Genomic DNA, 27,388 nt, shown 5'->3' with positions numbered 1-27,388 from the left:
ATCTTATCCTACAGAAGATCTTATTGAGAATTAACAGAAGTTTAGATGTTGATGTTTAATTGAAAATGTTTGGTTTGATGTTACCAGTAAGGAGGGTCAGTGTTTGCTTTAGTTGAGCTATTGACCTTTGCTTTAACTGTTCTTGCAAGCCACATTTGTTATGACAGAAACAAATGAGGAGGAAAAAAAGTGATCATTGATTGTTGTTAATTATGTATTGATACTCTCAGTTCACTGAACTCATACTGTGTTTAATCTCTTGAGTTGTGTTATTAATGGATTAAAATTTTACATTATCGCCACTGCGAAACAGCAAAAGCTCCAACAACAATCAGTTACAATGAAAGTTTTTTTTTTAAACATCATGCACAAAAAAGCCATAACAGTATATAGATACACACAGATATCAAAAATCAGCACATGAATCTCAACAATGGTGGCAATAAAGCTGCATAATTTATTCATGCTGCAGTGCATGCTGGGAGTTTTGTACTATGCTGGCACCCAGCATGCATTGCGAAACTTTTAAATGTCACCATTGTTGAGATTCATATTCTGATTGTTGATGTCTGTGTGTCTTGAAGCTATGCGGGAGCTCCACACATGGAAGAAATAATGTCAAGCTGGTTTGTAAACCAGTTTCACATTCGTTGTGGCTTAACTATGTTAGTGAACTAATGTACAGAGCAGTGAATGAAAATAATAGGACACAGCTTCTCAGTGTCGACTTTGAGCAATGTTAACTCACACTGTATTCCTGTAGGCTATTTTCTTGAAAATGACAAATATTACCCAGATTGCATTGTTTTCTATGGTATATTGTTATTTTAATGGAAAATGGTTTGTTACTGTCAGAATTTGTCTGTTTTTCTACAGTAAGGTCTAATAGTGTATTTACCTCATATTACAGTCCAGCACCAGTCAGAGATAAAATGCTCAACCTGAAAGACTCTATTACTACATGGCAGATCTTGGCTGTCAGTCTGTCACCAACACTTGGTAAGATGAAGCTGTAAACGCAAGATACATGGAAAATCATCATCATTATGATCATCCAGGAGCTGCTACTTTAAATCCTGTGTTTGTCCTCAAAGGCATCTGTGTGGCAGAACCTGAGGAGATTGTCGTTTTTAAGCCCTTTTTCATTGACCTCAAGATGCCTTATTCAGCTGTGCGCAGTGAACAACTGGAAATCAAGGCCATTATTCACAACTATACAAAAAGGAACCAGAAGGTAGATCAGATTTGATATTAAAAAAGCATTCAACATTTATGGTGTACATTAAAACCATGTGCATCGTAAAAACCATTTCAGCTTGAGTCACATAATATAGCATACATGGATCCTCATAGTAATTTCAGGTTGTCTCAGCTGCTTGTGACTCAAACTGAAGAAAAGTGTAGGATACTAATCATTGCTAAAACAGAAATGTCCTTCATCATAACACATTTAATTTTATATTCAAATGCATTTATTTTGGAGGAAGTTTTCTCTAGAAAAGATATTGAAGCGATTTGTGTCTCTGTCTCCTGTTTTCTCCAGGTGCGAGTGGAGTTTATGGAGACAGAAGATGTTTGCAGCTCTGCCAGTAAGAAAGGCAAACACAGAACAATAGTAAACATCGACAAAGACTCCAGCATAGCGGTTTCATATGTGATTATTCCCATGACACTGGGAGATCACATGATTGAGGTGAAAGCTTCAGCATATGATTCTGTCCACAGTGATGGAGTGAGAAAGACCCTGAAGGTGGTGGTACGTCTGATGTGAAATCTGTCACTTTCAGCACTTCTGTTTCATTTGATTTGGTCATTTTTTTATATAATGATTAGATATTTGTCCTTTTTTTTTTTTTTGAATAGATAAACTAGAGCACCACAGGTATTTAACTTACTCTCTCTCTTTTTCAGTCTGAGGGTGTGCTGAAACAATTACAGAGAGAGAAGGTGGAACTCAATCCAACTAAGAATGGTGAGATTTCTTGCTCAAAACTGACCAAAACTGTACAACATCTGATCATCACATGACTCATGGCTGTTTCCTCATCTTCCTGTTCTTCATCCCACATGGAACAGGGGAAAAAACTATAGTTGTTAAAGCTGAAATACCAGATGATCGGGTTCCAGACACACCTGCTAACACCTACATCACAATTACTGGTAAGGAAAAAGTCGTTTTCAAGAATATGTAGTGATTATTTATTTCTGTCATGTATAGTTGTGCTTTTTTTTTTTTTTTTTAAACCCCTTAACTGTCACAGTCCCGCTGGCCAGACGCCTCCCAACCAGCACACCCATGTTTTGCACATGGTTGAATGCCCAGATGAAATGAACACTACTCAGTGTGCACACTACAGGCTGTTAAATTTAACACTGAATCTGTGTTGGAGTTAATGAGATAATTAGGTGATAATGAGCAGAATCACTGAAGGACAGAGAAACAACAAGAACTACGACTTCAGCCACAGCCTTCAATGAAATCAACTGAAGATAAAAGACATTAAATCTCTGAAGATCTGATTCAACAACTCCACAAACAGCATTACCAGCTTCACTTATTACTAACCAGATTGACTTTATTTCTGACATACATCTACAAAAGTTGTTATTGATAATTACCAGAGGTTTAGATGTTGATGATTTGTTGAAAATAATAGTTTTGTTTGATGTCACCACGATCGAGGTCAGTCTTTGCTTTAGTTAGGCAGTTTTACTCTTGACTTTATTAGTGTTAGTTTTTCTGTGGCTGTTGTGATCAGCTGCTTTATAATAAGAATATAATCATCATGTAGTGGCTTAATTCACTGATCTGATGACTGAGCTTCATAAGAATAAAATTTTAAGTTTGTGTTACATCTCTTCTAAAAATACAATGATAAAACGGCTTTAATCAGAAAAGCTGAATGAGTTTTAAAACACATAAACACTTTACAACTCAGCAGAACTTCCTCACACACAGACATCACGAATCAGCGTATGAATCTCAACAATGGTGATATGATTCATGCCGCAATGCATTCTGGGAGCATCATGCAAAAAAAAAAAAAAAGCATTGCAGCATTAAGCATGTCACCATTGTTGAGATTCATAAAAGTAAATGTGACTACTATGAGTAAATCTCACAGTAGTTCAAATTGCTTAGTGTACAATCTACAGTGTTGTGGACGTTACTTGAAAAAAGTAATTAGTTATAGTTGCTAGTTGCTTCTCACAAATAGTAATGGAGTTAATAACTGAGTTACATGATTAGAAAAGTAAATATAGCTGCAAGCAGCAATTACGGGGCCAAGCACAAAAACGGCACAAGAAGTCAGCCAACATGGCTGTGAGCATCAGACCAACTGCAACAGTGAGCAATTAAAGACCTATTAAGATAATTTTAGGCAAAAGAGCTGATAAATGATAAAAAAATGAGGATTTACTGTTTCATCACTTTCGACCAATAGGTGGCGCTGTGACCAAATTAATGTGGTATGGTCAGAGTGAGGTGACAATGACAATCGTAAAGTTTGGTGTCAATATGTCAAAGCATTGCAGAGATACAGCTTCAAGAGTCGTTTTTGCATCATGCCTCAGATTTGTTGCTCCGGTGTACGAAAACAGTTTGTCATATCGACTTGAAATCCATAACTTTTTGTCTGCATGGTCTGAAAATGATACGGTTCGATTTTGGTGAAAATCGGAGCAACGGTCCAGGAGGAGTTCGAAAAAGTATGTTTTTAAAGAAAAACAATATGGTGGACAGGAAGTTCAGCCAACTATAGCAAATTTGATATCTATGTTCTCGGCATGACCCAAGGAATCTACTGAGAACAGTTTCATTTCAATCGGTAAATATATACAAACGTTATTAACATTTTTGTAAATTTGATAACTTTTGACCACAAGGTGGCACTGGTCCGAAACTTCTCAGGCTCCTTCAGGGCATTGTTCTGATGACCCATACCGAGTTTCGTAACGATACTTGAATGCGTTCATAAAATACAGCACTTTAGCACAAAATTCAAAATGGACGACGGCCAAAATGTTTGAAATGGGAAACTTAGATATCATTTGACTCGGCATGACTCCCTGAATCCAACGAGACCAAAGTTATGATTTTTGGACAAACCCATCTGAAGTTATAAGCAAAAATAGCCATTTTTCTTATCTCCGCACCAGTAGGTGGCACTGCGATGAAACACTGCATGATAGCTCATGTCATGATTTTGATGAGATGTACCAAGTTTGGTCTAAATACGATAAAGCATTGCGGAGATACAGGTTCAAGAGTTTGTTTTGCATCATGCCTTAAATTCGTTGCTCCGGTATACGAAAACGGTTTGACGTATCGACTTGAAATCCATAACTTTTTGTCGGCATGGTCTGAAGATGACACGGTTCAATTTTGGTAAAAATCGAAGCAACGGTCTAGGAGGAGTTCGAAAAAGTAGGTTTTTAAAAAAAAAACAATATGGCGGACAGGAAGTTTAGCTGACTATGGCAAATTTGATATCTATGTTCTCAGCATGACCCAAGGAATCTACTGAGACCAGTTTCATTACAATTGGTGAATACAGTCAAAAGTTATTAGCATTTTTGTAAATTTTGTTATAACTTTTGACCACAAGGTGGCGCTGTGCCGAAACTTCTCAGGCTCTTTCAGGGCATTGTCCTGATGACCCATACCAAGTTTCATAATGATAGTCTAATGCGTTCGTAAAATACAGCATTTTAGCACAAAATTCAAAATGGCCAACGGCCTAAATGGCCGATATGGGAAAATTGGATATCATTCGACTCGACATGATGCCCTGAATCTAACGAGACCAAATTTATGATTTTTGGACAAACTGTTCAGAAGTTATAAGCAAAAATAGCCATTTTTCATATCTCCGCACCAGTAGGTGGCGCTGCGCCGAAACACTGCATGTTGCCTCAGGTCATGCTTGTGATGACATGTACCAAGTTTGGTCTGAATATGATGAAGTGTTGCAGAGATACAGCCTTACTTCTATTTTTGCAAGCGCTACGTACCATTCGTTCGTGTGTTTTTTGAAAACGCTTTGAGCAATCGACTTGAATTCCATAACTTTTTGTCAGCATGGTCTGAAGATGATCTGGTTCAATTTTCGTGAAAATCGGAGTAACAGCCTAGGAGGAGTTCGAAAAAGTAGGTTTTTTAGAAAATTCAAAATGGCGGACGTCATAGGGTGCAATCGATTCGTCTTGACCCAAGGAATCAGAGGGAAAAAGAATTTTGTTTCTAGCCCTTATGGTTCAAAAGTTATTAACATAAACATAAGTGCAACTTTGGACAGCTGGTGGCGCTAGAGGGATTGAGTTAGAGACTCCAAATTTGCTATGGGCATAGTGCAGACTGTCCTCTAACTGTGTGCCAAATTTCACAACTTTCCCGCAAGCGGTTCTATGGGCTGCCATAGACTTCAAGAGCGGAAGAAGAAACGGAAGAAGAATAATAATAAGCGTACGGAACGCCAACAATAACAATAGGTGCCTAAGCACCTTCGGTGCTTGGCCCCTAATTAATTAACAGGAAAAGTAACTATTGCGTTACTTTAAAAAAAATAAAAATAAATAAAATATGTCAAATAACTTGAATGCCCCCAATACACAATCATAATCATTAATTTTGCCAGTTCTTTGTGGCAAGCTTTATTCGTGCGCTATAGCCTATATTACGCTTCATTATTATGGTTTATTCTCTCCAGGATTTAAGAAATTAAATTAATATAAATGTGATTAGTCAACTAATGGCTTAAATGAATAACATTTCTGGAGGTGCTTCAACAGATTGGAGTTGCTGTTTATCGCAGTAAATAGTAAATAATATTTTTTTTTTTCTTGTTATAACAAACTCAGTTACAGCAGCCAGAGAAACTAACATTACAAAGACAAGTCAAACTACACAACTAAAGAAAACACTGATCACCATGATGGTAACATAAAAAAAAAAATAATAATTCAATAAAAAAACTCTCTCTTAATTCTCAATAAGAGCTTCTGTATATGGAGTTGTTTAATCCTCTGCTGAGATCTTGAGAGATTTAATGTCTTCTTTCATCTAAGGCTGCGGCTGAAGTGAGTTGTAGTTCTAGTGTTTTGATTTTTTCTGTTCTTGTTGTTTCTCTTTCTTTCATTCATTCTGCTTGTTAACAGCAGCTATCTTCAATAATTCTCAATCATCACTTAATTAATTACTTAATTATCTCATTCTCCAACACTGATTCAATGTTACATTTGACAGCCTGTAGTGTGCACTCTGAACAATGTTCATTTCATCTGGGCTAAACCATGTGGGCCTATTCAGCAATTTGCTGATTTTGTGAGTGGACTTTTACCCAGGTACGATAGACTTTTAATACTGGGTGATTTCAACATCCATGTCTGTTGCACATCTGACACCCTAGCGAAAGATTTTTTAAATTTGGTTGATTCTTTTAATTTACAGCAACATGTGCATGGGTCTACTCACGAACATGGTCACATTTTAGATCTTGTATTATCATTCGGCCTGTCAATTTGCAATATTGAAACAGATGATGTGGCCTTTTCGGATCATAAAGCAGTCACTCTTGAGTTGTCTTTCAATCATGAATTAAGCAAGCCTTGTGTTCCTACTCGCTTTGTTCGGAAAATAGACTCTATAGCTGTTGAACAGTTTGAAAATTTATTTATTCGTGCTCCTTGTACGACAACTCTGGAGGATCCGCCTTCTCACTTGGATGTGGAGTTATTGTTGAATGAATTTAATTCCTCTTGCGCTTCAATTTTACATTCTGTTGCTCCTTTAGGAGTCAGATCTATTAAGCCTAAAACAGAGCCCTGGCTTAATGAGGTTACTCGGGCTCTTAGAAAGGCTAGTAGAAAAGCTGAGCGCAAGTGGAAGAGGGATAAACTCCAGGTGTCTTATGACATTTTTAGGGAATCACTTTCCACTTTTCAGAATTCCGTTAAAGAGGCAAAGAAGAAATATCTAGCGGATCTAATTGCTAGTAATTATCATAAACCGAGAGTGTTATTCAGCACTATAAAATCTGTGATCAGTCCAAATGACAGAGTTTTTATTGACGAATCTACTGAGACTTTTTTAAACTTTTTTGTAGATAAGATCATGGCAATTAGATCTGAGATTGGCAATTGTAATGGGGGCCTTTTAGCTCCTATTCTGTGCTCTGCTACCTTTTCTCACTTCGAGCCAGTATCTCTTGTGACATTGACTGAGATTGTAGGCCGGATTGGATAGTATCCCATCATGGCTATTTAAAAAGGTCTTTGACATTATTGGCCCTAGTATTTTGTCTATTGTTAATGGTAGTCTGATTTCTGGTATGGTCCCGTTGCCATTGAAACATGCTGTAGTGCAACCTCTTGTTAAAAAGCCAAATTTGGATTGCTCTGATTTATCTCATTTTAGACCAATATCAAAACTTCCGTTTTTATCTAAGGTCTTAGAGAAAATTGTTCTTAGCCAATTGCAGAGTTTTTTGGACCAAAATGCTGTGTTTGAGGTTTTTCAGTCCGGTTTTAAAGCCCACCACAGTACAGAGTCTGCATTGCTAAAAGTGCTTAATGATATTTTATTGTTACGTGATTCTGGCCACTCTGTGGTTCTTCTTCTTTTAGATCTTACGGCAGCTTTCGATACGATCGATCATGGGATCCTCATTTCACGCCTCGAGGAAGTGGCGGGTATTCGGGGTATTGCTTTAAAGTGGTTTAGGTCGTTCTTATCGAATAGGAGTTTCTCTGTTAATATAGGCCAGGCCTATTCATCTTCTGCCCCATTGATTTGCGGTGTCCCCCAAGGATCCATTCTTGCCCCTATTTTATTTTCTTTGTATATTTTACCTCTAGGGACAATCTTTCGCAAGTATGGAATTTCCTTTCATTTTTATGCGGATGACACGCAAATTTACTTGCCCTTAAGGAAAAGTAATGAACAAGCTCTGGATTCTCTAGTGAACTGTTTAAAGGAGGTTAAAGCCTGGATGTCGGCAAATTTTTTAAACTTCAATGAGAGAAAAACGGAGCTTGTTTGGTTCAGTGGTCCTGCTCTTCCTGAACTGTCAAATTTAGGTGAGCTGACCCCTTTTTGTAAACCTGTGGTTAAAAATTTAGGGGTACTATTTGACAGTTCTCTAAAATTCAATAAACAGATAAATTCAGTCGTTAAAACAAGTTTTTTTCATTTACGTCTCTTGGCGAAGGTTAAACCTTTTCTTTCTTTTGATGACTGTGAGAAGGTGATCCATGCTTTTGTGTTCACACGACTTGACTATTGCAACTCTCTGTATGTAGGTGTTTGTCAAAAGGCATTGAACCGGTTGCAATTAGTCCAAAATGCTGCTGCTAGGCTCTTGACGAGGACACGCAAATGGGACCATATTTCTCCTATTTTATCCTCTTTGGGTTGGTTGCCTGTCCAGTATAGGATTGATTTTAAGCTCCTGATTTTTGTTTATAAGTGCCTGAATGGATTAGCTCCCTCGTACCTGTCAGAGATTTTACAGGTGCATAAGCCTTCCAGGTCTTTAAGATCTTCTGATCAGTCTGTTTTAATTATTCAGAGGACGAGATACAATCGGAGGGGTGATCGGGCCTTCGCAGTGGCAGCACCAAAGAGATGGAATAGTTTACCATCTCATATTAGAGTATCCTCTACTCTAAGCATTTTTAAAAGACGTTTGAAGGCTCATCTTTTTAGTTTAGCTTTTGAGTCTGCAGTGTGTTGAGGCATTGGCTTTTGTGTGTGTGTACTGTTTTAGAGGTTATGTTTTATTTTATGTAGAATTTTTGCATTGTACAGCACTTTGGTCAACGCTCTGTTGTTTTAATAGTGCTTTATAAATCAATAAATCAAATCAAAATCAAATCAAATACATGGGTGTGCTGGCTGGGAGGAGTCCCGCCAATGGGATCGTGACAGTTAAGAGGTTACTGCATTTCCTCTTTCCAGGTGAAGAGATCACCCAGACAGTCGAGCAGGCCATCAGTGGAGACTTCATGGGTCGTCTTATTGTCCAGCCCAGTGGATGTGGAGAGCAGAACATGATCCGTATGACTCTACCTCTCATTGCCACTCATTATCTGGACAACACCAATCAGTGGGGGGCTGTTGGCAAGGAGCGCCGCAATGAAGCCATTAAACATATCAACACAGGTCAGCAGGATACAACAGAAAAAAAATAATTTAACTATGATTTGAAATAAAAGAAAAAATAGAAAAACAAATAACAAACAAATACATATGTTTTCTTTATCTTTTTTTTTTTTTTTTTTTTTTTTGTATTAAGGTTATCAACGACAGCTGAGCTACCGTAAATCAGATGGATCCTACGCTGCCTGGATAAACAGGCCAAGCAGCACATGGTATTTTCATTTCAATAAAATTAATTTTTTATTTTCATGCCCAGTTTCTCCTGTCATGTTATCATTTAATAATATTATGATTAATAGTAGCACATTATTATTGTTATTAGCTTTTGTTTCTGTCTATTAAAGGCTGACAGCATATGTAGCTAAAGTCTTCGCCATGGCCAATAACTTTGTTGCTATAGAGGAGAATGTGATCTGCAGCGCCCTCAAGTGGCTGGTTCCCCACAAACAACTGCCAGATGGCTCCTTTAACGAGGATAAAGCTGTATTTCATGGAGAGATGGTGGTAAGTTGAATGTAGCTACGACTGACTGTATTAAAAACTCATCTGTGGAGGTAAATTTGCAATGACCTACAATTAACATGAAAGATGCAATTACAGGAATAATTAACCCAAAAATGAAAATTCTATCAGTTATTCACCCTCAAGTTGTTCCATACCTGTATGAATTGCTGTATTTGGAATAATGTTTGTAACCAAGCAGATCTCGCCCCCCATTGACTACCATAGTTGGAAAAAAAATACTATGGTAGTCATCGTGGGCGAGATCCGCTTGAATTTTCATTTTTGGATGAACTATCGCTTCAAATTTTCAAAACCCTTGCAGAATCTGCAACATGTTTGCTATTTAAAAAAAAGAGGGATTATTAAAATTGCATTGTGTTTTTTTAGTACTTCACCAAGTAAGCTATTTCACAGGATGTATGTTTTCACGATTTTAATAAACCAAGAAAAACTGAACAGCCATCATCAGCAATCATACATTTCAGTTTTTTGAAATAAATAAAATAAAATAAAATAAAATCAGATATGATATTTTCCTGCATGGTTCAGTTGTTTACCACTGATTAATAACCCTAGTAAAAAAGGCTACATTTGCTGATTTTTTATGAAAACAGATATATATATATTCTGTGTTTTAATTCTGTGCTTTTTTTCCAGGGTGACGTACAAGGCAAAGATGCCAAAGCCTCTCTGGCGGCCTTTGTTGTGATTGCCATGCAAGAAGGCAGAGAGATCTGTGCTGGATCAGTTGGTGTTAGTACATCTCTTCCACTGTTCTGTTTACAAAAAAAGAAAATTAAAAATGAACAGTTGCTTTTTCGGTCCGTGTATGGTCCGTGAACTTTTGCGTCCATTCCTTTTTCGTTTTTTAACCACGTCAAGAAAAACAAAAAACAAACGGTTGTTGTACTTTTAAATGCTATGGTAAATACGAAAATTTAAATTAAAACCGAATACACAAATTTCATGTGCACAAAATAAATATTGACTTATTTTCAGATTTTTGCTTATTACGTTTTGCATCTTTATAAACCAAAATTAAAAAAGGACAGATTAAAGCCGAAGAAATGTCAATTTACAAGTTTTCTTTTGTAAAATTGTTGTTTCCCCCACACTTTCGAGAGCCATGTCTCTGAAACATGATAATACTTGACTTAGGGTGACCACCTGGCTATTGATCTGTTGCAGGACAGTAGATGTGATTTTGCGGGACACATGAAACAGATAAATTTACAACTATTAAGCTATGTAAATATTGATTTACATTTGTTGGCAAACTTGGCATATGCGCTGATTAATGTTTCTGCCGATGGGTGCCCATAATGTTGCGCTTATGGCAACATTAAATCCTGGAGAGAAGATAGATTCACGGCTGCATGCAGGAGGACAAAGTTTATCTGAGCGAGAGCGCGCGCGCGTCCAGTTTTGTGCAAGGGAATCCGCCTGTGAGCGGAGAGATTCCTGCTCGTGCATTTGATGCGCTCTCGTGATAAAATAATGCGCTCTCCACATTTTTCGTTATAATAACGCCATAAAACCCGCATTAAATGAACTATTAACGTGAGAAGATAGTTGTGTCTGAATTAAAGATTAAAATCAGAATTTATTAAATCCTTTTCATTTTCTCATTTTACAACATTTCATTTTAAACACATTTTTAAACATTCCATATGAGTCCATCTTACCGGGTGTTAAAAAGTAACACTGAAGCAGTGTTAAAGTTAATGAGATAATTGATTGATGATTGAGTGATGATTGACAATTAGTGGAGACACCTGATGATAATAAGCAGAATCATTGAAGGAAAGAGAGAAAAAAGGTGTTAATTAATGTTTTATGAATGTTTCATTTCAAGTCACCATGAAAGAGGTCAGCGTTTGCTTTAGTTGGGCTCTTGACTCTTTACCTTTTTATCCTGGCTGCTCCGACTTTGTGTTTGTAAAGCACATTTGTTATGGTCAGAGAAAATAGGGATTTGGTCACAATATAATTTGATGATGATGTAATCGTCATGTGATGACCTGATGTCGTTTAGAGTCTAAATCTCTGACTGTGTGCTTGATGTGTAGCTTTAGTATTAATGATTGTAGTCGTGTGATTTTACAGCTTGAGATCCAACAATAGCATGACTTTTCTTTTTTTTTTTAAAGAATACATTATGCACTGAAGCTTCAGTGTTTAAACACACACAGACATCAAGAATCAGCATATGATTCTCAAGAACAGTGACGATAAATAAATACAAAATACTGACAAACAGATCAACTCTGAACATCACAAAACAAGCTACTGTCACAACAAAACAACAGAAAAATAAAAGCAAACATGAACAATCTACGAAAATTACAGGACAGTTCAGCTGCATAATTTATTCATGCAGCAATGCATGATGGGAGCCATGGATGAGTTTTGATTGGTGGCTCCCATCATGCACTGCAACATGAAGCACTTTGTTTGATTGTCACCATTGTTGAGGGTCATGTGCTGATTCTTGATGTCTGTGTGTGTTTCAAAAAAAACCCTTCAGATTATAAAAGCTCTGCTGGATCTCAAGCAGTAACAGAGATTTACTATAAAGAAATAATATAACATCTATATCATCAGTTAATACTGGATTTCACAATGAGAAAACAAAACCATTATGACTGTGCTTCCCAAAGCATTGTAAACCAAAATTGATCAACTTTGGCTCACAGCACTTTTGGGAAACAAAGCTCAGATCATAGTTTCTCTGACCATAACAAATGTGCTCTACAAACACAAAGTTGGAGCAGCCAGAGATAAATTAATGTTAATAAATAGAGTCAAGAGCCCAACTAAAGGAAATGCTTTTCACCATCATGGTGACTTCAAACTAAACTTTCATTAAAACATTAACATCTAAACATCTGTTAATTCTCAATAAGAACTTTTGTTGATGTATGACAGAAATCAAATCAAACTGGTTAATAATAAGTGTAATAATGTTTAATAGCTGGAAGTCAGTTGTAGTTGTTGTGTCTCTCTCTTTTTCTCTTGTTGTTTCTTCAATGATTCTGCTTGTTATCATCAGGTGTCTCCACTAATTGTCAATCAGCACTCAATCATCAATCAATTATATCATTAACTTTAACACTGCTTCAGTGTTACTTTTTAACACCCGGCAAGATGGACTCATATGGAATGTTTAAAAATGTGTTTAAAATGAAATGTTGTAAAATGTGAAAATGAAAAGGATTTAATAAATTCTGATTTTAATTCAGTGTGTGTGTGTGTAAAATATATATATATCTCATTATAGTCAACGATTGTACGCTGTCAAAGCCAATTTTTTCCCCTTTTTGAAGGGTCAATTTTTGTTACTGTTAAATAAAAGTACAAAATTGTCACCAAAGGTACAAAACTGGTCTCTTAAGGTACAAATCACAAGGGTACAAATTTGTACCTTTGTACCCCTAAAGGTTTAATTATGTACTTTGTTTTCTGAGAGTGAAAGGCAATCCAGTTTACTTGTTTAAACCATACAAACCGATTGGCTTAAAAAAAAACAAATATTACTCATTTGAGTAACGCTTACTTGGTTTTTTTAAGGCAATCGTTTTGCATGGTTTTAACAAGTAAACTGGATTGCCTTTGAAGTAAAGTAAACTCTGTAATTCCAAGTTGTAAGCAGAAAACATCAGCTTAGCACAACTTGCATAAATGAGTTAGGAATACTCACAAAGTGTATTTTACTTGAAATGATTTAGTTGTTTAAAATATTAATTCTGAGTAGTCTATACTAAGACAAGTACATCTAAAGTAAATGATTAAGTATACGATACAAATTTGTTTTAAGTTACTGGAACTCTCTTGTAAGTGTACAATACTAGACAGGCACTTGTTAGTTCTACATACTATTCCTATTTCACCTTACTTGTTTAAGGCAATCGGTTTGCATGCTTTTGAGATGCTTGTGAGATGAAATCCTTGCTGGTGTAGTTGTGTTTACCGACTTTGATGAGGCCCGCTCTTTGCGCTGTCCATTCAGTTGTCATCAGAGGGAAAACCTCTCTCTATGATTGCGTTGGTTGGTTATTTTCACAGCTAGAATATGACGGCTGCACAAATAGATTTTTAAATGCTCCCAGTTTTTATTATATTTCTTACTGTGGTATTGTAATTTCAGGGATGAAAAAAAATTACAGACATAAATGAAATGCGGGACACTACTTAAGTCTTGCGGGACGCGGGACAAAGCTCCCAATTTCGGGACTGTCCCGCAAAATGCAGGACGGGTGGTCACCTTAACTTGACTTGATTTCCACCCCATTCTCACTCATGAGGGGTGCGATACTGCCGCATGTCCAAGAGATGCTATAGCTACTGGCAGCAAACGCGTCCAGCGAAGCGTGCTTAACGTGAAAAATCCTTAAAGGTCCCGTTCTTCGTGATCCCATGTTTCAAACTTTAGTTAGTGTGTAATGTTGTTGTTAGAGTATAAATAAAATCTGTAAAATTTTAAAGCTCAAAGTTCAATGCCAAGCGAGATATTTTATTTAACAGAAGTCGCCTACATCGAACGGCCAGTTTGGACTACATCCCTCTACTTCCTTCTTTAATGACGTCACTAAAACAGTTTTTTGACTAACCTCCGCCCACAGGAATACACAAGAGTTGCGTTTGTAGAGTGTGTTTGTCACCATGTCGTCGAAACGCTGTTATTTTCATCCCGCAGTCCAATCACCGGGTCTGATTCCGGCTCAAATTGATAGGGTAAAATTAAAGACATGTTTACAATAACACTGAGCGCGTGCATCTCCACGTTATGGTAAGAGGCTCTAAGCTGCTGTCCAATCACAAGCCGCTGGCACAATCAGAACTCGTTACGTATTTCTGAAGGAGGGACTTCATAGAACAAGGAAGTCATCAGCCCGTTTTTATGACAGTGGAAACAGCGGTATACAGATAAGTAAATTATGTGAAAAATACTGTGTTTTTTTACACGTGAAACATAAACACATGTTATATTGCACACTATAAACACAATCAAAGCTTCAAAAAACCATGAAAAACAGGACCTTTAATGTGGCTTAATGTAGCCTAGGTGATATTGGAGGAGCAAATTCACTACACCAAGCAGCCCACTATGAACACAATTAATAACACGTTAAGCATTTTCCTAGAAAATAAAACACAGTTATGAAGAAAACGCTAATGCATTAAGACACCGATATTAAATGACCAATAAAGATATGCAGACAAGCAGTCGAATATTAAACAAGGCAACGCGCTTTCAACGTTCAGCGTTTTCCACTTATAGAAAACCATTATAAACGCTTAACATTATATTGTCCTTCCCTTTTGTTTACGTTGCCGTTATAGCAGATGCTGCTGATGACAAGAAAATGTGCGAGAAAATGTAGTTTCTCCCTGGTTGTTGTTTTGAGCCATGTAAACGTTAATGTCCAGCATCGTCTGTACGCATTGCTTTCAATGAGAATTGAGAAATATTTCATGTCAAACCTCCACTGAGGCAAAGGGCATGGGAATTTTGTCTTCATGAAAATCACATATTGGGGTATAATTTTGTCATCATGTTGGTATATTTTCAATTTTAATGGCATAAAGTGACTCCTAATACCAAAAAATTTCTCAATATAAAATAATATAAAACACCTAACAGAGCCAGATGAAAAAGTCAGTAATTTAGATGTCGTTTTGGCCTTTATTCACATAAAACAGAGTAAAAAGCAAAATGACAGGATTGAGACCACAAGCGGGAACTCGATCATGTTAGAGCGCTAAACAAGAGGCTATACAGTTTAGAAATGTAATGTTTAGGTTAAAATATAAATGTAAAAATAATAATAATAGTAATTTAATGAATGAAAATTAATCAATGTCATTTAGGCAGGCTCTTGAAGCGAGTCATTCAGGAAAAGGCACTAGAGGGCGCTTTAGCATCTGTGTGTATGACGAGAAACACTGGAAATTAAATTCAGCATTTTTACATATTAAGTAACAACTTGAATATCATTTATGTTATTTTTAATAAAATATTAATCTTGCATAAAGAAAATTGGCTTGTATCTGCTAATTCTATTCATCAATATTAAATAAAAAAACAAAGAAACCACATTTTCCATATTTAATTTCTGGTTTAAAAAAGGAAAAACGATTGGACGCAAAAGTACACGAACCCTGTTGGTCCGGTCCATGTATATCATTCGTTTTTTGATTTAATAATGAAATCAGAAAATGAAAAACGGCATCTTTTTAATTTTTTTATTTTTTATTTTTTTCAAACAAAACGAAAAACAAGAATTCGGCTTGATTTTTCATTCAGGGGTAGAAAATGAATAAACAACTTGAATATTTGATCTCAACATGTGGGCGGGAATGAAACGCCCCTTTCCGCTGATTGGTCAACCAAACATTAAACTGTGCCGTCATCAGTTCTTCCGCTGTTCAGAGCAGCAGAATAATAGTCCTTCACTGCGATGGCTTTAACGTGTTTATTGCAACTATATAATCACTTTTAAATTTACATTTAATCTAAATCTCTATATCTTGATCTCTATCTCTCAAACAGCCAGACTAACGAATGACTTGATACACAAATCGAGGCAGAGCCTATAGACAAGGCTTTCTTCTGTGTGTCCATAAAAATGCGTGCTTAGCTCAGAAATATTATTATCTCAGATATAATAATTTACTTCGCACCTGCGCTCACAACTACCTAATAGCCAACACCTCTGACACTCTGCCTGTTTTATTATTGCTGACCACCATTGTAGTTAATGTTCACAGCACATCTATTATATTTCTATAATGATTTTTATTCAGTCAACAGATGGATATCATAATGCCATTATCTAATGTTTCAGTGACTGACTTTAGTGAAATATGAATTTGACATAACAATTTTACGGTGAACTTGTTTGAGTTATATGAATAAAACCCTGAAATAAGACTTTGTACAATAAACCAGAGATGAATTCATATTTAATGCCATCTACAATCTACAATGCATTCTGAGTGCATCATACGAAACTTATCCATGGCTCCCAGAATGCATTGCACCATTGAAGCATGTCACCATTGTTGAGATTCATATGCTGATTCTTGATGTCTGTGTGCGAGTAAAACTCACAATATCCCAAAATATGTAAATGGTGTGTTATAAATTGTTGGATGTTCTGATTAAATTCTATTATTCTCTTGCTGTAGAATCATAACAATAAAACAGAATTAATAACATATTATCCATATAAACCTCCCACATAATGTCAATGAGTTAAGCCAATATATGATGATTATATTCTTATCATCAATCAGCTTACAGCATCTGATTATATTCTCTCTTGCTGTTCTCGCCATAACAAACAGACACAGCTGTCAAGAGAAAAACTAATGTTAAAAAGTCAAGAGCCTGACTAAAGCACACACTGATCGCCACAATGGTAACATCAAATCAAACTATTACTTTCAAATAAGTAATCAACATCTAAGCCTCTTCTTGATTTCAGTTGATTTCCTCTAAGGCTGTGACTGAAGTCAGTTGTAGTTCTTGTGTTTCTGCTCATCTCTTTTTTTCTGTTTCCTTCTTTCCTTCAGTGATTCTGCTTGATAACAGGATTGTTAATGTTGAAATGACTCTATAAATAATATATAAATATTTTGTGGATCAGATAAGGTCCAGTTCTTCGCTCTTGGCTGACATTTGGCATTTTTGTGGCCTGCTTGTGGTCCAGATCTGGCAAACAGGAGCGGTCCGCCCAAGTGCCATCATTCCTGCCACATGTGGGCCAGATCATCATTCCGCATGTGCCAGATGTGGGCCAGATTTGGGCCGACACAAAGTTGCTATCTGGGTTGCATGTATTTTAGTATTACATTAAATTTCTGTTTTTTAAAAGAAATGTTCTGTATTTTTACAGAATAATGTGTAATTTTCCATAAAATGTTGATTAATATTGAATATTCTGTAAAATCACAGAAATATAATGTAAATTTACATATCCGCTGTAAAATAATGTGGAAAAACATGTAACTGTGAAATAACATAAAATTTCCGTTTTTTTATTGGACTTAATCACTACTCTGACTGTTCCGCTTGTCAAAGTAGTTCTGCTGCGTTCAATGTTTCGTTTCGTAACGAATTTCTTTTCATAATATCATCTCATAATATAATATAATCATACATTCTTTGTTGAAATACGCGGACATTTCAACAATGTAGAGTTTAAATATCGAAATGAAGGAATTCCCGCCCGGCGCAACGATACAGTCTCTTCAAAGCACACGGAGCTGACTGGAGTCACTCGACCGTTAGGATTGCTGCTGTTCGTGGACGTGAAGCGAAAATAAGCAGGTAAAACACACATTTTCTAAACTTCTCTGTATTATTATATGTTCACTCAAAAAAAAATTGAATTACATTCAAATTTTCCATCCATTTGGATTACATAGTTTTTACATAAACAAACTACTCTACAAAACATTACAGAGTTTACAGAATTAACAGAGGTGAAGGCCTAGATGTTGATGAATTATTGAGATTCATTTGACGTTACCATCTTTGAGGTCAGTGCTGGCTTTAATTGGGTTCTTGGTGTCATTGCCTTAAGCGTTCTTTGGTTGCTATACATGAGTGTTTATAAAGCGTCATTGTTATGGCATAAATGTCAAGAGAACATGTGATCCGGTGCTGATGGTTAGATGTTGATGCTGAGAGTCATCGTTTAGCAGAGGTGTAAAGACCTGGGGCCGTATTCACAAAACATTTTATCTTACCACTAAGAGTTCTCCTAAATAGCAGTAAAAGTTCTTAGCTAAGAGTTTTCTCTAAAAACCTATTCACAAACCTGCTGAGACCAACTTGAAGTCTTAAGCTAAGAGTAAGGGCGGGGTTGACCTCGTTGCTATGGAGTAAACACACAGTGATTGGCTGATGGGGGAGGAGTCAGTGATTTAATCACAGAAATATTGTAGAATGAGGTGTCATGTTTCCATATTAAAATAAAGGTTTAAAAATACAAATGTTGCCCTATTCAAAATAAAATGTTGCCATAAAGGTTTTAAAATATAGGCTAAGTATCACTAATTAAACTAGTATATACAGTTAAAAAAAAAAAAAAATAATATATATATATATATATATATATATATGTGTGTGTGTGTGTGTTTTTTTTTACTCTATTCGATCATTTGTAAGTGTGAACTAATGAAAACCACTGGCACAGGTAATCAGACAATCTTTATTTATTTGTTAAAGATTTTTTTTGGCGTCTCATCGTAGATTCAAATCTATAAATCAAAATGTATTGCATTTAGGAAGAAAAGGTTCAGCACCCAAGGCTCTGTCGCTATTGCCTCAATGGTGTTCAGTGTCTTTGGGTTTATTAGGACTGTTTGTGATTTGGTCTTACCCACGTAGAAGGCAACGTTCTCAGGACCTTACGGAATGTTCCCTAAAAGTTCTCAAAAGGGGATAAAATTTCTGAACCTTTACAGAACATTCGGGACGTTCCTAAAACGTCCTCTTTTGGTAATGAAAGTGCTGCAGTTCCTTATATGACTTTAGGGGGACATTCCATTTTGGTTATTTTATGGTCAAAAAAAGAACGTTACAATGAGGATATTTGGGACATTAACAGAACATTGCCACATGGTCCTCTGCTAGTCATTTAATAACGTTCCCGATATGAGTTTAGGGGGACGTTCTATTTTGGTTATTTTATGGTCATGCAAGAACGTTACAAAGAGGACATTTGGGAAGTTATCAGAACGTCCTATAGTAATAGTACCCTCAACATTCCCAGAACGTCCTGAATGTTCCCTGAAGGTCCACCAAATAACATTCCCCAAACCTTAAAAGAACTCCACATCGTGACCATCTCAGAACGTTCTGGGAACGTTACTAGGTGACAGGTTGTCCTGCTAAAAATGTTACGATCCCAGAACATTCTCAGAACGTCCACTGGTATTAAGAACATTGTCTAGTAACGTTCCCAGAATGTTTAGAGACGGTCATGATGTGGAGATCTTTTAAGGTTTGGGGAACGTTATTTGGTGGATCTTCGGGGAATGTTATTTGGTGGATCTTCAGGGAACATTCAGGACGTTCTGGGAATGTTTAGGGGACTATCACTATAGGACATTCTGATAACTTCCCAAACGTCCTCTTTGTAATGTTCTTATGTGACCATAAAATAAACCAAATTGGAACGTCCCCCTAAAATCATGTAATGAACCTTGAACTGCAGCTCTTTCATAACCAAAAGAGGACGTTTTATGTCCCAAATGTTCTGTAAAATTTCAGAATTTTCGTCACTTTTAGACAAAGTTGCACAAGAACTTTGCCTTCTGTGTGGGTGTTTTATAGAAAATAATAAAGTTTGAAGTCACCGTTATAGAGGAGAGCGTTTGCTTTAGATGGGCTCTTGATTTTTGCTATTTAACTATTAGATTTTTTTTGGCTGCTTTAACTGTGTTTTCAAAACACGTTTTTTATAGCAAATTATGCAGGAGAAAGTCTGGTCAGATGAATTTGGTTGTTTAGTGCTGATGATTCACTGGTCTTCTCCAGAGTCTAAACTATGAGTGTGTTAAATGTCAGTTTTGCATCAACTTTTTTCCCCTCCTTTTTTTTATAAAAATATTTTATACAGAGTTTTGAGCGGTGTCTTTTAGACTCACACAGACACCATGAATCAGCGTATGATCCTCAACAATGGTGACACTAAAAAAAATCTTTTTTTTGTGACTTTAGTAGCTTGTTTTGTGATGTTCAGAGTTAATCTGGTTATCTGAAAATTTTGTCACCATTGTTGAGGATCATACGCAGAATCTTGATTTCTGTGTGAATCGACATGATGTTGTCTGAATAATTTCTGCATAAAGATAAAAACTTTCAAAGAAGAACAGGATCTAATGCATTATCATAGGTCTACATAAAAGAAAACACAATATTCGAAGATCAGTGAATAAGGTCACTGTATGATGATCAAATCAACATCAATGACTAAGCATCCAAACCCAACTGATAATATTTATTTTCTCACAATTTTTTGTAGTAACAAATGCTTTAGAAAAACACAGTTACAACAATTAAAGAAAAAATAAAGTCAAATTGTCAAGGGTCAGGAACCCAACTAAAGCAAGCGCTTACCTCCGTAACGGTGATATCTATAAATTTAGATAAAACATCAACACCTCATTAAGAAGATTTGTATGAAAGAAACAAAGTCAGAGTGCTTTGTAATAAGTGAAGATGCAGATATCTAGAGAGATCTGGGGCCGTATTCACAAAACATCTTAAGGCTAAAAGTAGCTCTTAAATTGCTGATTTAGGAGAAACTCTTAAAAATAATGGGCGTGTCAGTCCTAATTTTAGGACTCCTAAATTTTTGCTCTAAGAGTATTTCACAAAGCATTTTAGCGCTAAAACTAGCTCCTAAACCTGTGAAACGTTAGGAGTAGTCAAGAGGACTCCTAAGTCACTAAGAGCAAATCACAAACAGTCCTAATCCACCCAAAGACACTGAACACCATTGAGACAATAGTGATAGAGCCTTAGGTGTTGAACCTTTTCTTCATAAATGCAATAAAATGCAATGCAATAAAAAAAAAAAATGATTTATAGATTTGAATCTATGATGAGACGCCAAAAATTAATCTTTAACAAATAAATCAATATTGTCTGATTACCTGTGGCAGTGGTTTTCATGGGTTCACACTTACAAATAATTTAATAGAGTAAAAAAAAAAAAAAAATATATATATATATATATATATATATATATGTATCCCCTCTGTGTATTTATTCCTCTTCTCGTGCTGATTAGAAAGACCGTTTGAATGTGTTTCTCCCAAACTTTGTTTATAAAACATAATTTGTCGGTTGAATTCTGCATTCTCTTGAGATGGCAGCAATATGTCAACATTTTATTTTGACTGTGGGAACATCTTTATTAAAAAAACATTTATTTGAATAGGGCAACATTTGTATTTTTAAACCTTTATTTTAATATGGAAACATGACACCTCATTCTACAATATTTCTATGATTAAATCGCTGACTCCTCCGCCATCAGCCAATCACTGTGTGTTTACTCCATAGCAACGAGGTCAACCCCGCCCTTACTCTTAGCTTAAGACTTCAGTCTATTCCTTAGTAAAAGTTGGTCTCAGCAGCTTTGTGAATAGGTTTTAAAAGAAAACTCTTAGCTAAGAACTTTTACTGCTATTTAGGAGAACTCTTAGTGGTAAGATAAAATGTTTTGTGAATACGGCCCCTGTTATTGTTTAATGTTGTTTGTGTTATCTGAGTTTTATGTGTCACCATTGTGCTGAAGGGTAGCTCCTGTGCTTCAGTCAGTGATGATCCACAAACACTGATGTTCTGCTGCATGTTGCTTTTTTTTAAAGACAGTAACTGTGTAGTTACTGATGCAGTGATACAGCAGTTACATTAGTTCATGTGTGTGTTTTTGTCAGCTAATGACTTAATGCAAGAGATTTGCAATTTGAAGAAAAGGTTTCATAATATTAATCCAGGAAATACCTGTAGAGAGCTTTAAGTGAAAATAGTTTTTGTTTGAACAGCCACTTTTATTAGTCAAGTTTTTGACAAGGGCAGCGGGGACGTTCTGAGAACATTTCCAAATAAAGTATGGTTCCCTAAACGTTCAGAGAATGTCTTGAATGTTCCCTGAAGGTCCACCAAATAACGTCCCCTAAACCTTAAAAGAACTCCACATCGTGACCGTCTGTGAACATAATGGGAACGTTACTCAACACCAGTGGGGACGTTCTGAGAATGTTCTGGGAACGTAAAATTTCTTGTGGGGTAGACTTAGGAGTCCTCTTGACTACTCCTAACGTTTCACAGATTTAGGAGCTAGTTTTAGCGCTAAAATGCTTTGTGAAATACTCTTAGAGCAAAAATTTAGGAGTCCTAAAATTAGGACTGACACACCCATTATTTTTAAGAGTTTCTCCTAAATCGGCAAGTTAGGAGCTACTTTTAGCCTTAAGATGTTTTGTGAATACGGCCCCAGGGGTCAGAAAGTAAATGCGTAATCTGAGATATTCCCTTTCGAAAGGGAACTTCAACTCTGCGCTGAATTGCGCTATGGGGAACGATATACCCATGCCACCATGCTAGAGGAGAATGCATGGCCAAAATGTCTGGACAAACGTCCGGCAGTTTTCCAGGGAAAAACCGGGAGCAATTTTTCCAAGACTGTCAGTGACATCATTCCCTACGGCCAACAGCCCAAGCTGAGCCTAAAAGAGGCCTTCCGTAAAAGGCCTGCCAAAATCACCCCCAACGCCACCAAGGAGGTCTTAGTAATCTAGCGAAAGCCAAACCTAGCCTGGCCAACCTTGTCTGATACACAGAATCTCTAAGCGCAAACTCCAAAGAGGAGAGCAGGAAAGAGCGACTGCGAAAAGGCAGTAAGCAACTCAAACCCACACGCAGAGATGGGCATCCTGGAGAGCGGAACTCAGCTGAGCGCTAAAAACCCTCGTATGAGGGGAGTACAACCACTCATCCTAGAATCTACTCAGCTTCTGATAAAAGCACTGAGGAGGCTGTGCGCTAGAAAAACCCTGGTACAAGGGAGCACAAACCAGCCTGGGACCAGTCTGAATGGGAGACTTCACAGAAGTCTACAACCAATGACCAGCTTAGAGAGCTAAGCACAATTACACAGTCAACCCAAAAGGGACGTACGAAGCTCAACCTAACAGACAGACCGTACTGTGGGCACATAGCCATGGAGGCCGGAACAAAGGGCCTACAACATAACTGGAGTTCTTAATAATGAACTAAGCATTCCACAGAAACTCAACACATGAGGCGATATTCCGGGATGGCCCGTAAGGCCAAGCACCTGAAACATAGCATGCTGGAAGCATGACCACCAAGTAATTAAGTAGCTGTGAGTGCCCATGAAAACAGCCTGTCCAACACAATCCAACGAGCAGTGTACTCGGTAAAAGCACCTTTCTACTCTTTAAGCAAGAGGAGTACAGTGTACGCCATCACGCGCTAAAGAAGGCCCCATGGGCCTATAACCTCAGCAGACACGCGGCATCAGCTCGTGGCAGTGTTATCCTTAACACTCTGAGGTCTGAAGGTATCGCCGGCGATACCACCGTGGTTTTTTTCTTATCAGTGTGAAAGAGACTCAAATACTCCGTCAATGTTGCACATACAATTAAGAGTTATACACCATTTTAATCTGTGGAATATCTTCTTTTATTTGTGTACACTCAGAGTAAAAACAAAATGTTGTGCTTTTTGTAAAATAAAGAAAACTAACATGATGCGTGATCTCTCGTCTCCCTCTGAACGAAGTCCAATCTGATAGTTCTTAGAAAATGAACTGTAACTTAGTGAATACTAATGACAAAAAAATTACACTTATGTCTAAAAAAACGTTAAGATGTCAGGTTTTAAAATATATAAGTCAAATCGAAAACAAACCTTCTGTGTTTATGTAATCTGTATGAAAAGAGAGCCATGTCAGAAGTCTGTGATTCAGCTCATTATCTGTTAACATAGCTGCCAACTCTCACGCATTCAGCGTGAGACTCACGCAATTGACCTAATTCTCACGCTCTCACGCCACACCCCCATATTCTCACGCAGACTCGTGCAGAAGTGAGGAAAAAAAAATCCACTATTGTTTTGCTTTGTATTTAAATAAAAAAAAAAAAAGAAAATTAATTCAGTTGGATAACGGTCGCCGCCGCTCCATATTCACAGAGTTACGCGCGATCACGAAAGTGAAAGTAAACGCGAGCGCGCATTCAAACGCGATTTCAATACCCCACATTTGAAAGCGGCTCCCTGATGAATACATATATCTCTCAATTTGAAAGCTATTTTAGGCTGGGCAGTGTAGCTGTAACCATCTCTTAGCTCTGTATCAGAGAAAAATGTGGCCTTATTTGCACTTTGAATATTGAGAGAGTGCGATTATGGTTGCACTTATTGTAAAGTGTTACCATAAAAATGAATAACAGTTTTATCTTAATCTTATTAAGCACAAACAATAAAGTTTCATTTGTTAACATTAGTTAATGCACTGAGAAATTAATAAATACTGTAGCACATATATTGCTCATTGTTAGTTGATGTTGGTTAATACATTAATGTTAATAAATGAGACCTTATTGTAAAGTGTTACCATTTTTATTTATACTGTTTTTATTATATGATCAGTTTGTGGAAAGGAGTTCAGTTAGGAGGTCAAAAGTTGTAGAAGCTCATAAATCATGTACAGTAAGGTCTGAAGAGACTGAAATCATACAGAAGAGAAGCCAGTCACTTGAGTTTGTGGTAAAACCTTTTACAGTGCTTGAGTATTGTTGTCTTTTACTGCATATGATAATTCATACTCAGAAAGTAGAACTGAAATGACATTCATTACAAGATGATTAGTTAAAACATTTCTCGTCTCGTGAGATACCTCTCGTCACACCCCTAATAGTTTATATAGAATTAAGTTAGCATTAGCAGAGTTGTTTGTTTTGCAGCACTGAGCAGTTATTTTACATAACTTTATCATAAAAAAACAGTACAAAAGCAAGCCACGCCCATCCACAAGCCCCTCCCCCATAACAAAGCCCCCCCCCCCCAAAAAAAATCTCACTCTAAGCTGAACTCAAAAGTTGGCAGCCCTGTGTTAATGCGGCCACGCCCACGAAGCGAGCGCTATTCAGATGCAAATTCAGTCAATACATGCATTCGTCATCTCAATTGTGTATTTATTGTCTTCAAAAGTGTTTTGAATAGCCATATTTAGCGATCTCTTGCCTCTGTTAGTTCCTTGATTGTCACATGATATGCCTCTTCTTATACTGAGGCATTTGTGGACAAAAGGGGCAAGAGCGCCCTCCGGCTGAAGTATGAATTAAAAACACAGCATCCAGCGCTCATAATGATGACAATAAATATAGAATAATAAATATTACTTCTCTGTATAGAAAATTGATATAAACATATGAGAATCCATCAATATTTCTCCAAATGTGTATGCTTTTAAGCATATTAAGAAATTATGGTCAATATAAGATTTTAAGAGTCAAAATGTGAAGCTTGAGTCTTAGATCTTTTTAATGATGTATAGTTTGTCAACTGCACATCAACATTTAGGCTCTATAATATAACAAATATAGTAGCCTATATGAAATGCCCTAGAGGTAGGAATGTCCAGACGCGTTGCATCACAGAAATACATTATATTTTAAAGTATATTAAAATAGAAAACCATTATTTGGTTAGAGACTTGAGACTTCTTTTAAAAACATTATAATGGCAATGTGTTCAATCTTTTGACTGGTAGTGTAATTTAACATAGGCCTATACAAAATTTTCTTCATATCATGTGCAATAATATGTGCATGCATGAGATCACAAAAATCATGTTTTTTTTTTGTCCTGAGTGGACTTTAATCCTGTTATCAGCATGATCACAGAGGGTTTTTTCACAGCCTACCTGACTGAAAGACCTCATTAATATGCAAGTCATTTCAGGTCATTATTATTCAATTCTTTTGTCTTCTCAGGTGAGAATCACCCATTATACATGAGGATTCACGCCTCCATGCATACTGTGTTTCTTGACCAAAAGTGTCTTAGAAAATTTAAATCTCTCTATTGTTTTATATGAAGGAGTAGGCAGCATAAGTTTTACATAATTCTGAAGCAAAAACTCTAGTCTACAACCTCAAATACCCAGAAGTCTTATGAACACAGATGTAATATACTTTTTTTGGCCTTATTTCAGTGACTTAAGTTTTTTGTTTTTTCAATAACCACGCATAAATGTTATTCCTTCAAAAATACAAACATGTACATACATGTTCCTCACATATTATTGTAGCCTAGTTTGTGCTGAATACAGTGTAAATACACTTTTGTCATTAATATGTTTATGAACAACTGAAAAAAGCACAAATGTCAGGGCATGTCAAAACTTCTCCAAGCCCCAAATCAGCCTCAGACTCCAGAGGGTTAAGGAAGCAAATGCACTCAGAAATGTACTCAGTAAAGCACCTTTTACTCTCTAAGTGAGAGGAGTACAAAGCCAAACTCCAGCGTGATAGCAAAGGAGGCCTGTGAAAGCCTATGACTCATGAAACACGCGGCGTCAGCTAGTGCAATCACGATTCACCCATGGTGAAGAGACATACAAAAAACCCACACAAAGCTGTGCCAACATGCAGACTGAAAGGAGGCCCTGATGAGGGCCTACAACCTCCATGAACACACAACAACCAGTGGTAACTTATGACAAATGCCAGCCAACAGGCCAGTACTCGAAAGACCTATAGGTAGAAGTACACACTACGCCACAGAACTCAACGAAAAGCCTGAGCTAAGGCTTATTCGTACGGAGGGGGCAATGGCGGCATGCGTCACAAGACATGACTCAACCATGGAAAGAATCTAGATATAACCAACCCAGCTGGGCCAACACAGAGGCTACAAAGGAGGCCTGGTAAGGCTACTACTTTTAAGCACCATGTGGCGCCAGCCCGTGGTCATAACAGGGCCAATGCTCAAAGGGGACCAGTTCTAGACCCTACATGATAACTGTGGGGAACTAGCTACACAACCTTAGCGTAAGCCTACACATTCCAACAGGCAATGTACATATAAATATGCTATCACGGTCTAAGGAAAAAGCATACAGGAAAAAACAAGACAAAGATATTCCCTCCTTACTTAAAACATGAAGA

The 27,388-nt window shown here is 36.8% G+C and overlaps 2 protein-coding genes across 2 annotated transcripts in view; one reads left to right on the top strand and one right to left on the bottom strand.

Moving 5' to 3' along the window:
* The window catches only part of LOC137032414 (B-cell receptor CD22-like), a 299,667-nt gene that overhangs the window by 136,890 nt on the left and 135,389 nt on the right, over positions 1-27,388 (bottom strand). The gene's annotated exons all lie outside the window — the stretch shown is intronic.
* LOC137031522 (complement C3-like) overlaps positions 1-27,388 on the top strand; it is a 185,117-nt gene that overhangs the window by 81,219 nt on the left and 76,510 nt on the right. The window contains exons 19-27 of the mRNA XM_067402529.1: positions 911-999; positions 1,095-1,234; positions 1,544-1,756; positions 1,912-1,972; positions 2,077-2,160; positions 8,960-9,163; positions 9,297-9,372; positions 9,505-9,664; positions 10,322-10,417. Of these exons, the coding sequence (XP_067258630.1) occupies positions 911-999; positions 1,095-1,234; positions 1,544-1,756; positions 1,912-1,972; positions 2,077-2,160; positions 8,960-9,163; positions 9,297-9,372; positions 9,505-9,664; positions 10,322-10,417 (1,123 nt within the window). The remainder of the gene's footprint in view (positions 1-910; positions 1,000-1,094; positions 1,235-1,543; positions 1,757-1,911; positions 1,973-2,076; positions 2,161-8,959; positions 9,164-9,296; positions 9,373-9,504; positions 9,665-10,321; positions 10,418-27,388) is intronic.

This window comes from Chanodichthys erythropterus, chromosome 12, assembly GCF_024489055.1.
Source record: "Chanodichthys erythropterus isolate Z2021 chromosome 12, ASM2448905v1, whole genome shotgun sequence".
Lineage (NCBI taxonomy): Eukaryota > Metazoa > Chordata > Actinopteri > Cypriniformes > Xenocyprididae > Chanodichthys > Chanodichthys erythropterus.
The sequence above is the reverse complement of the archived record's forward strand: the minus strand, read 5'-3'. Positions and strand labels throughout refer to the sequence as shown.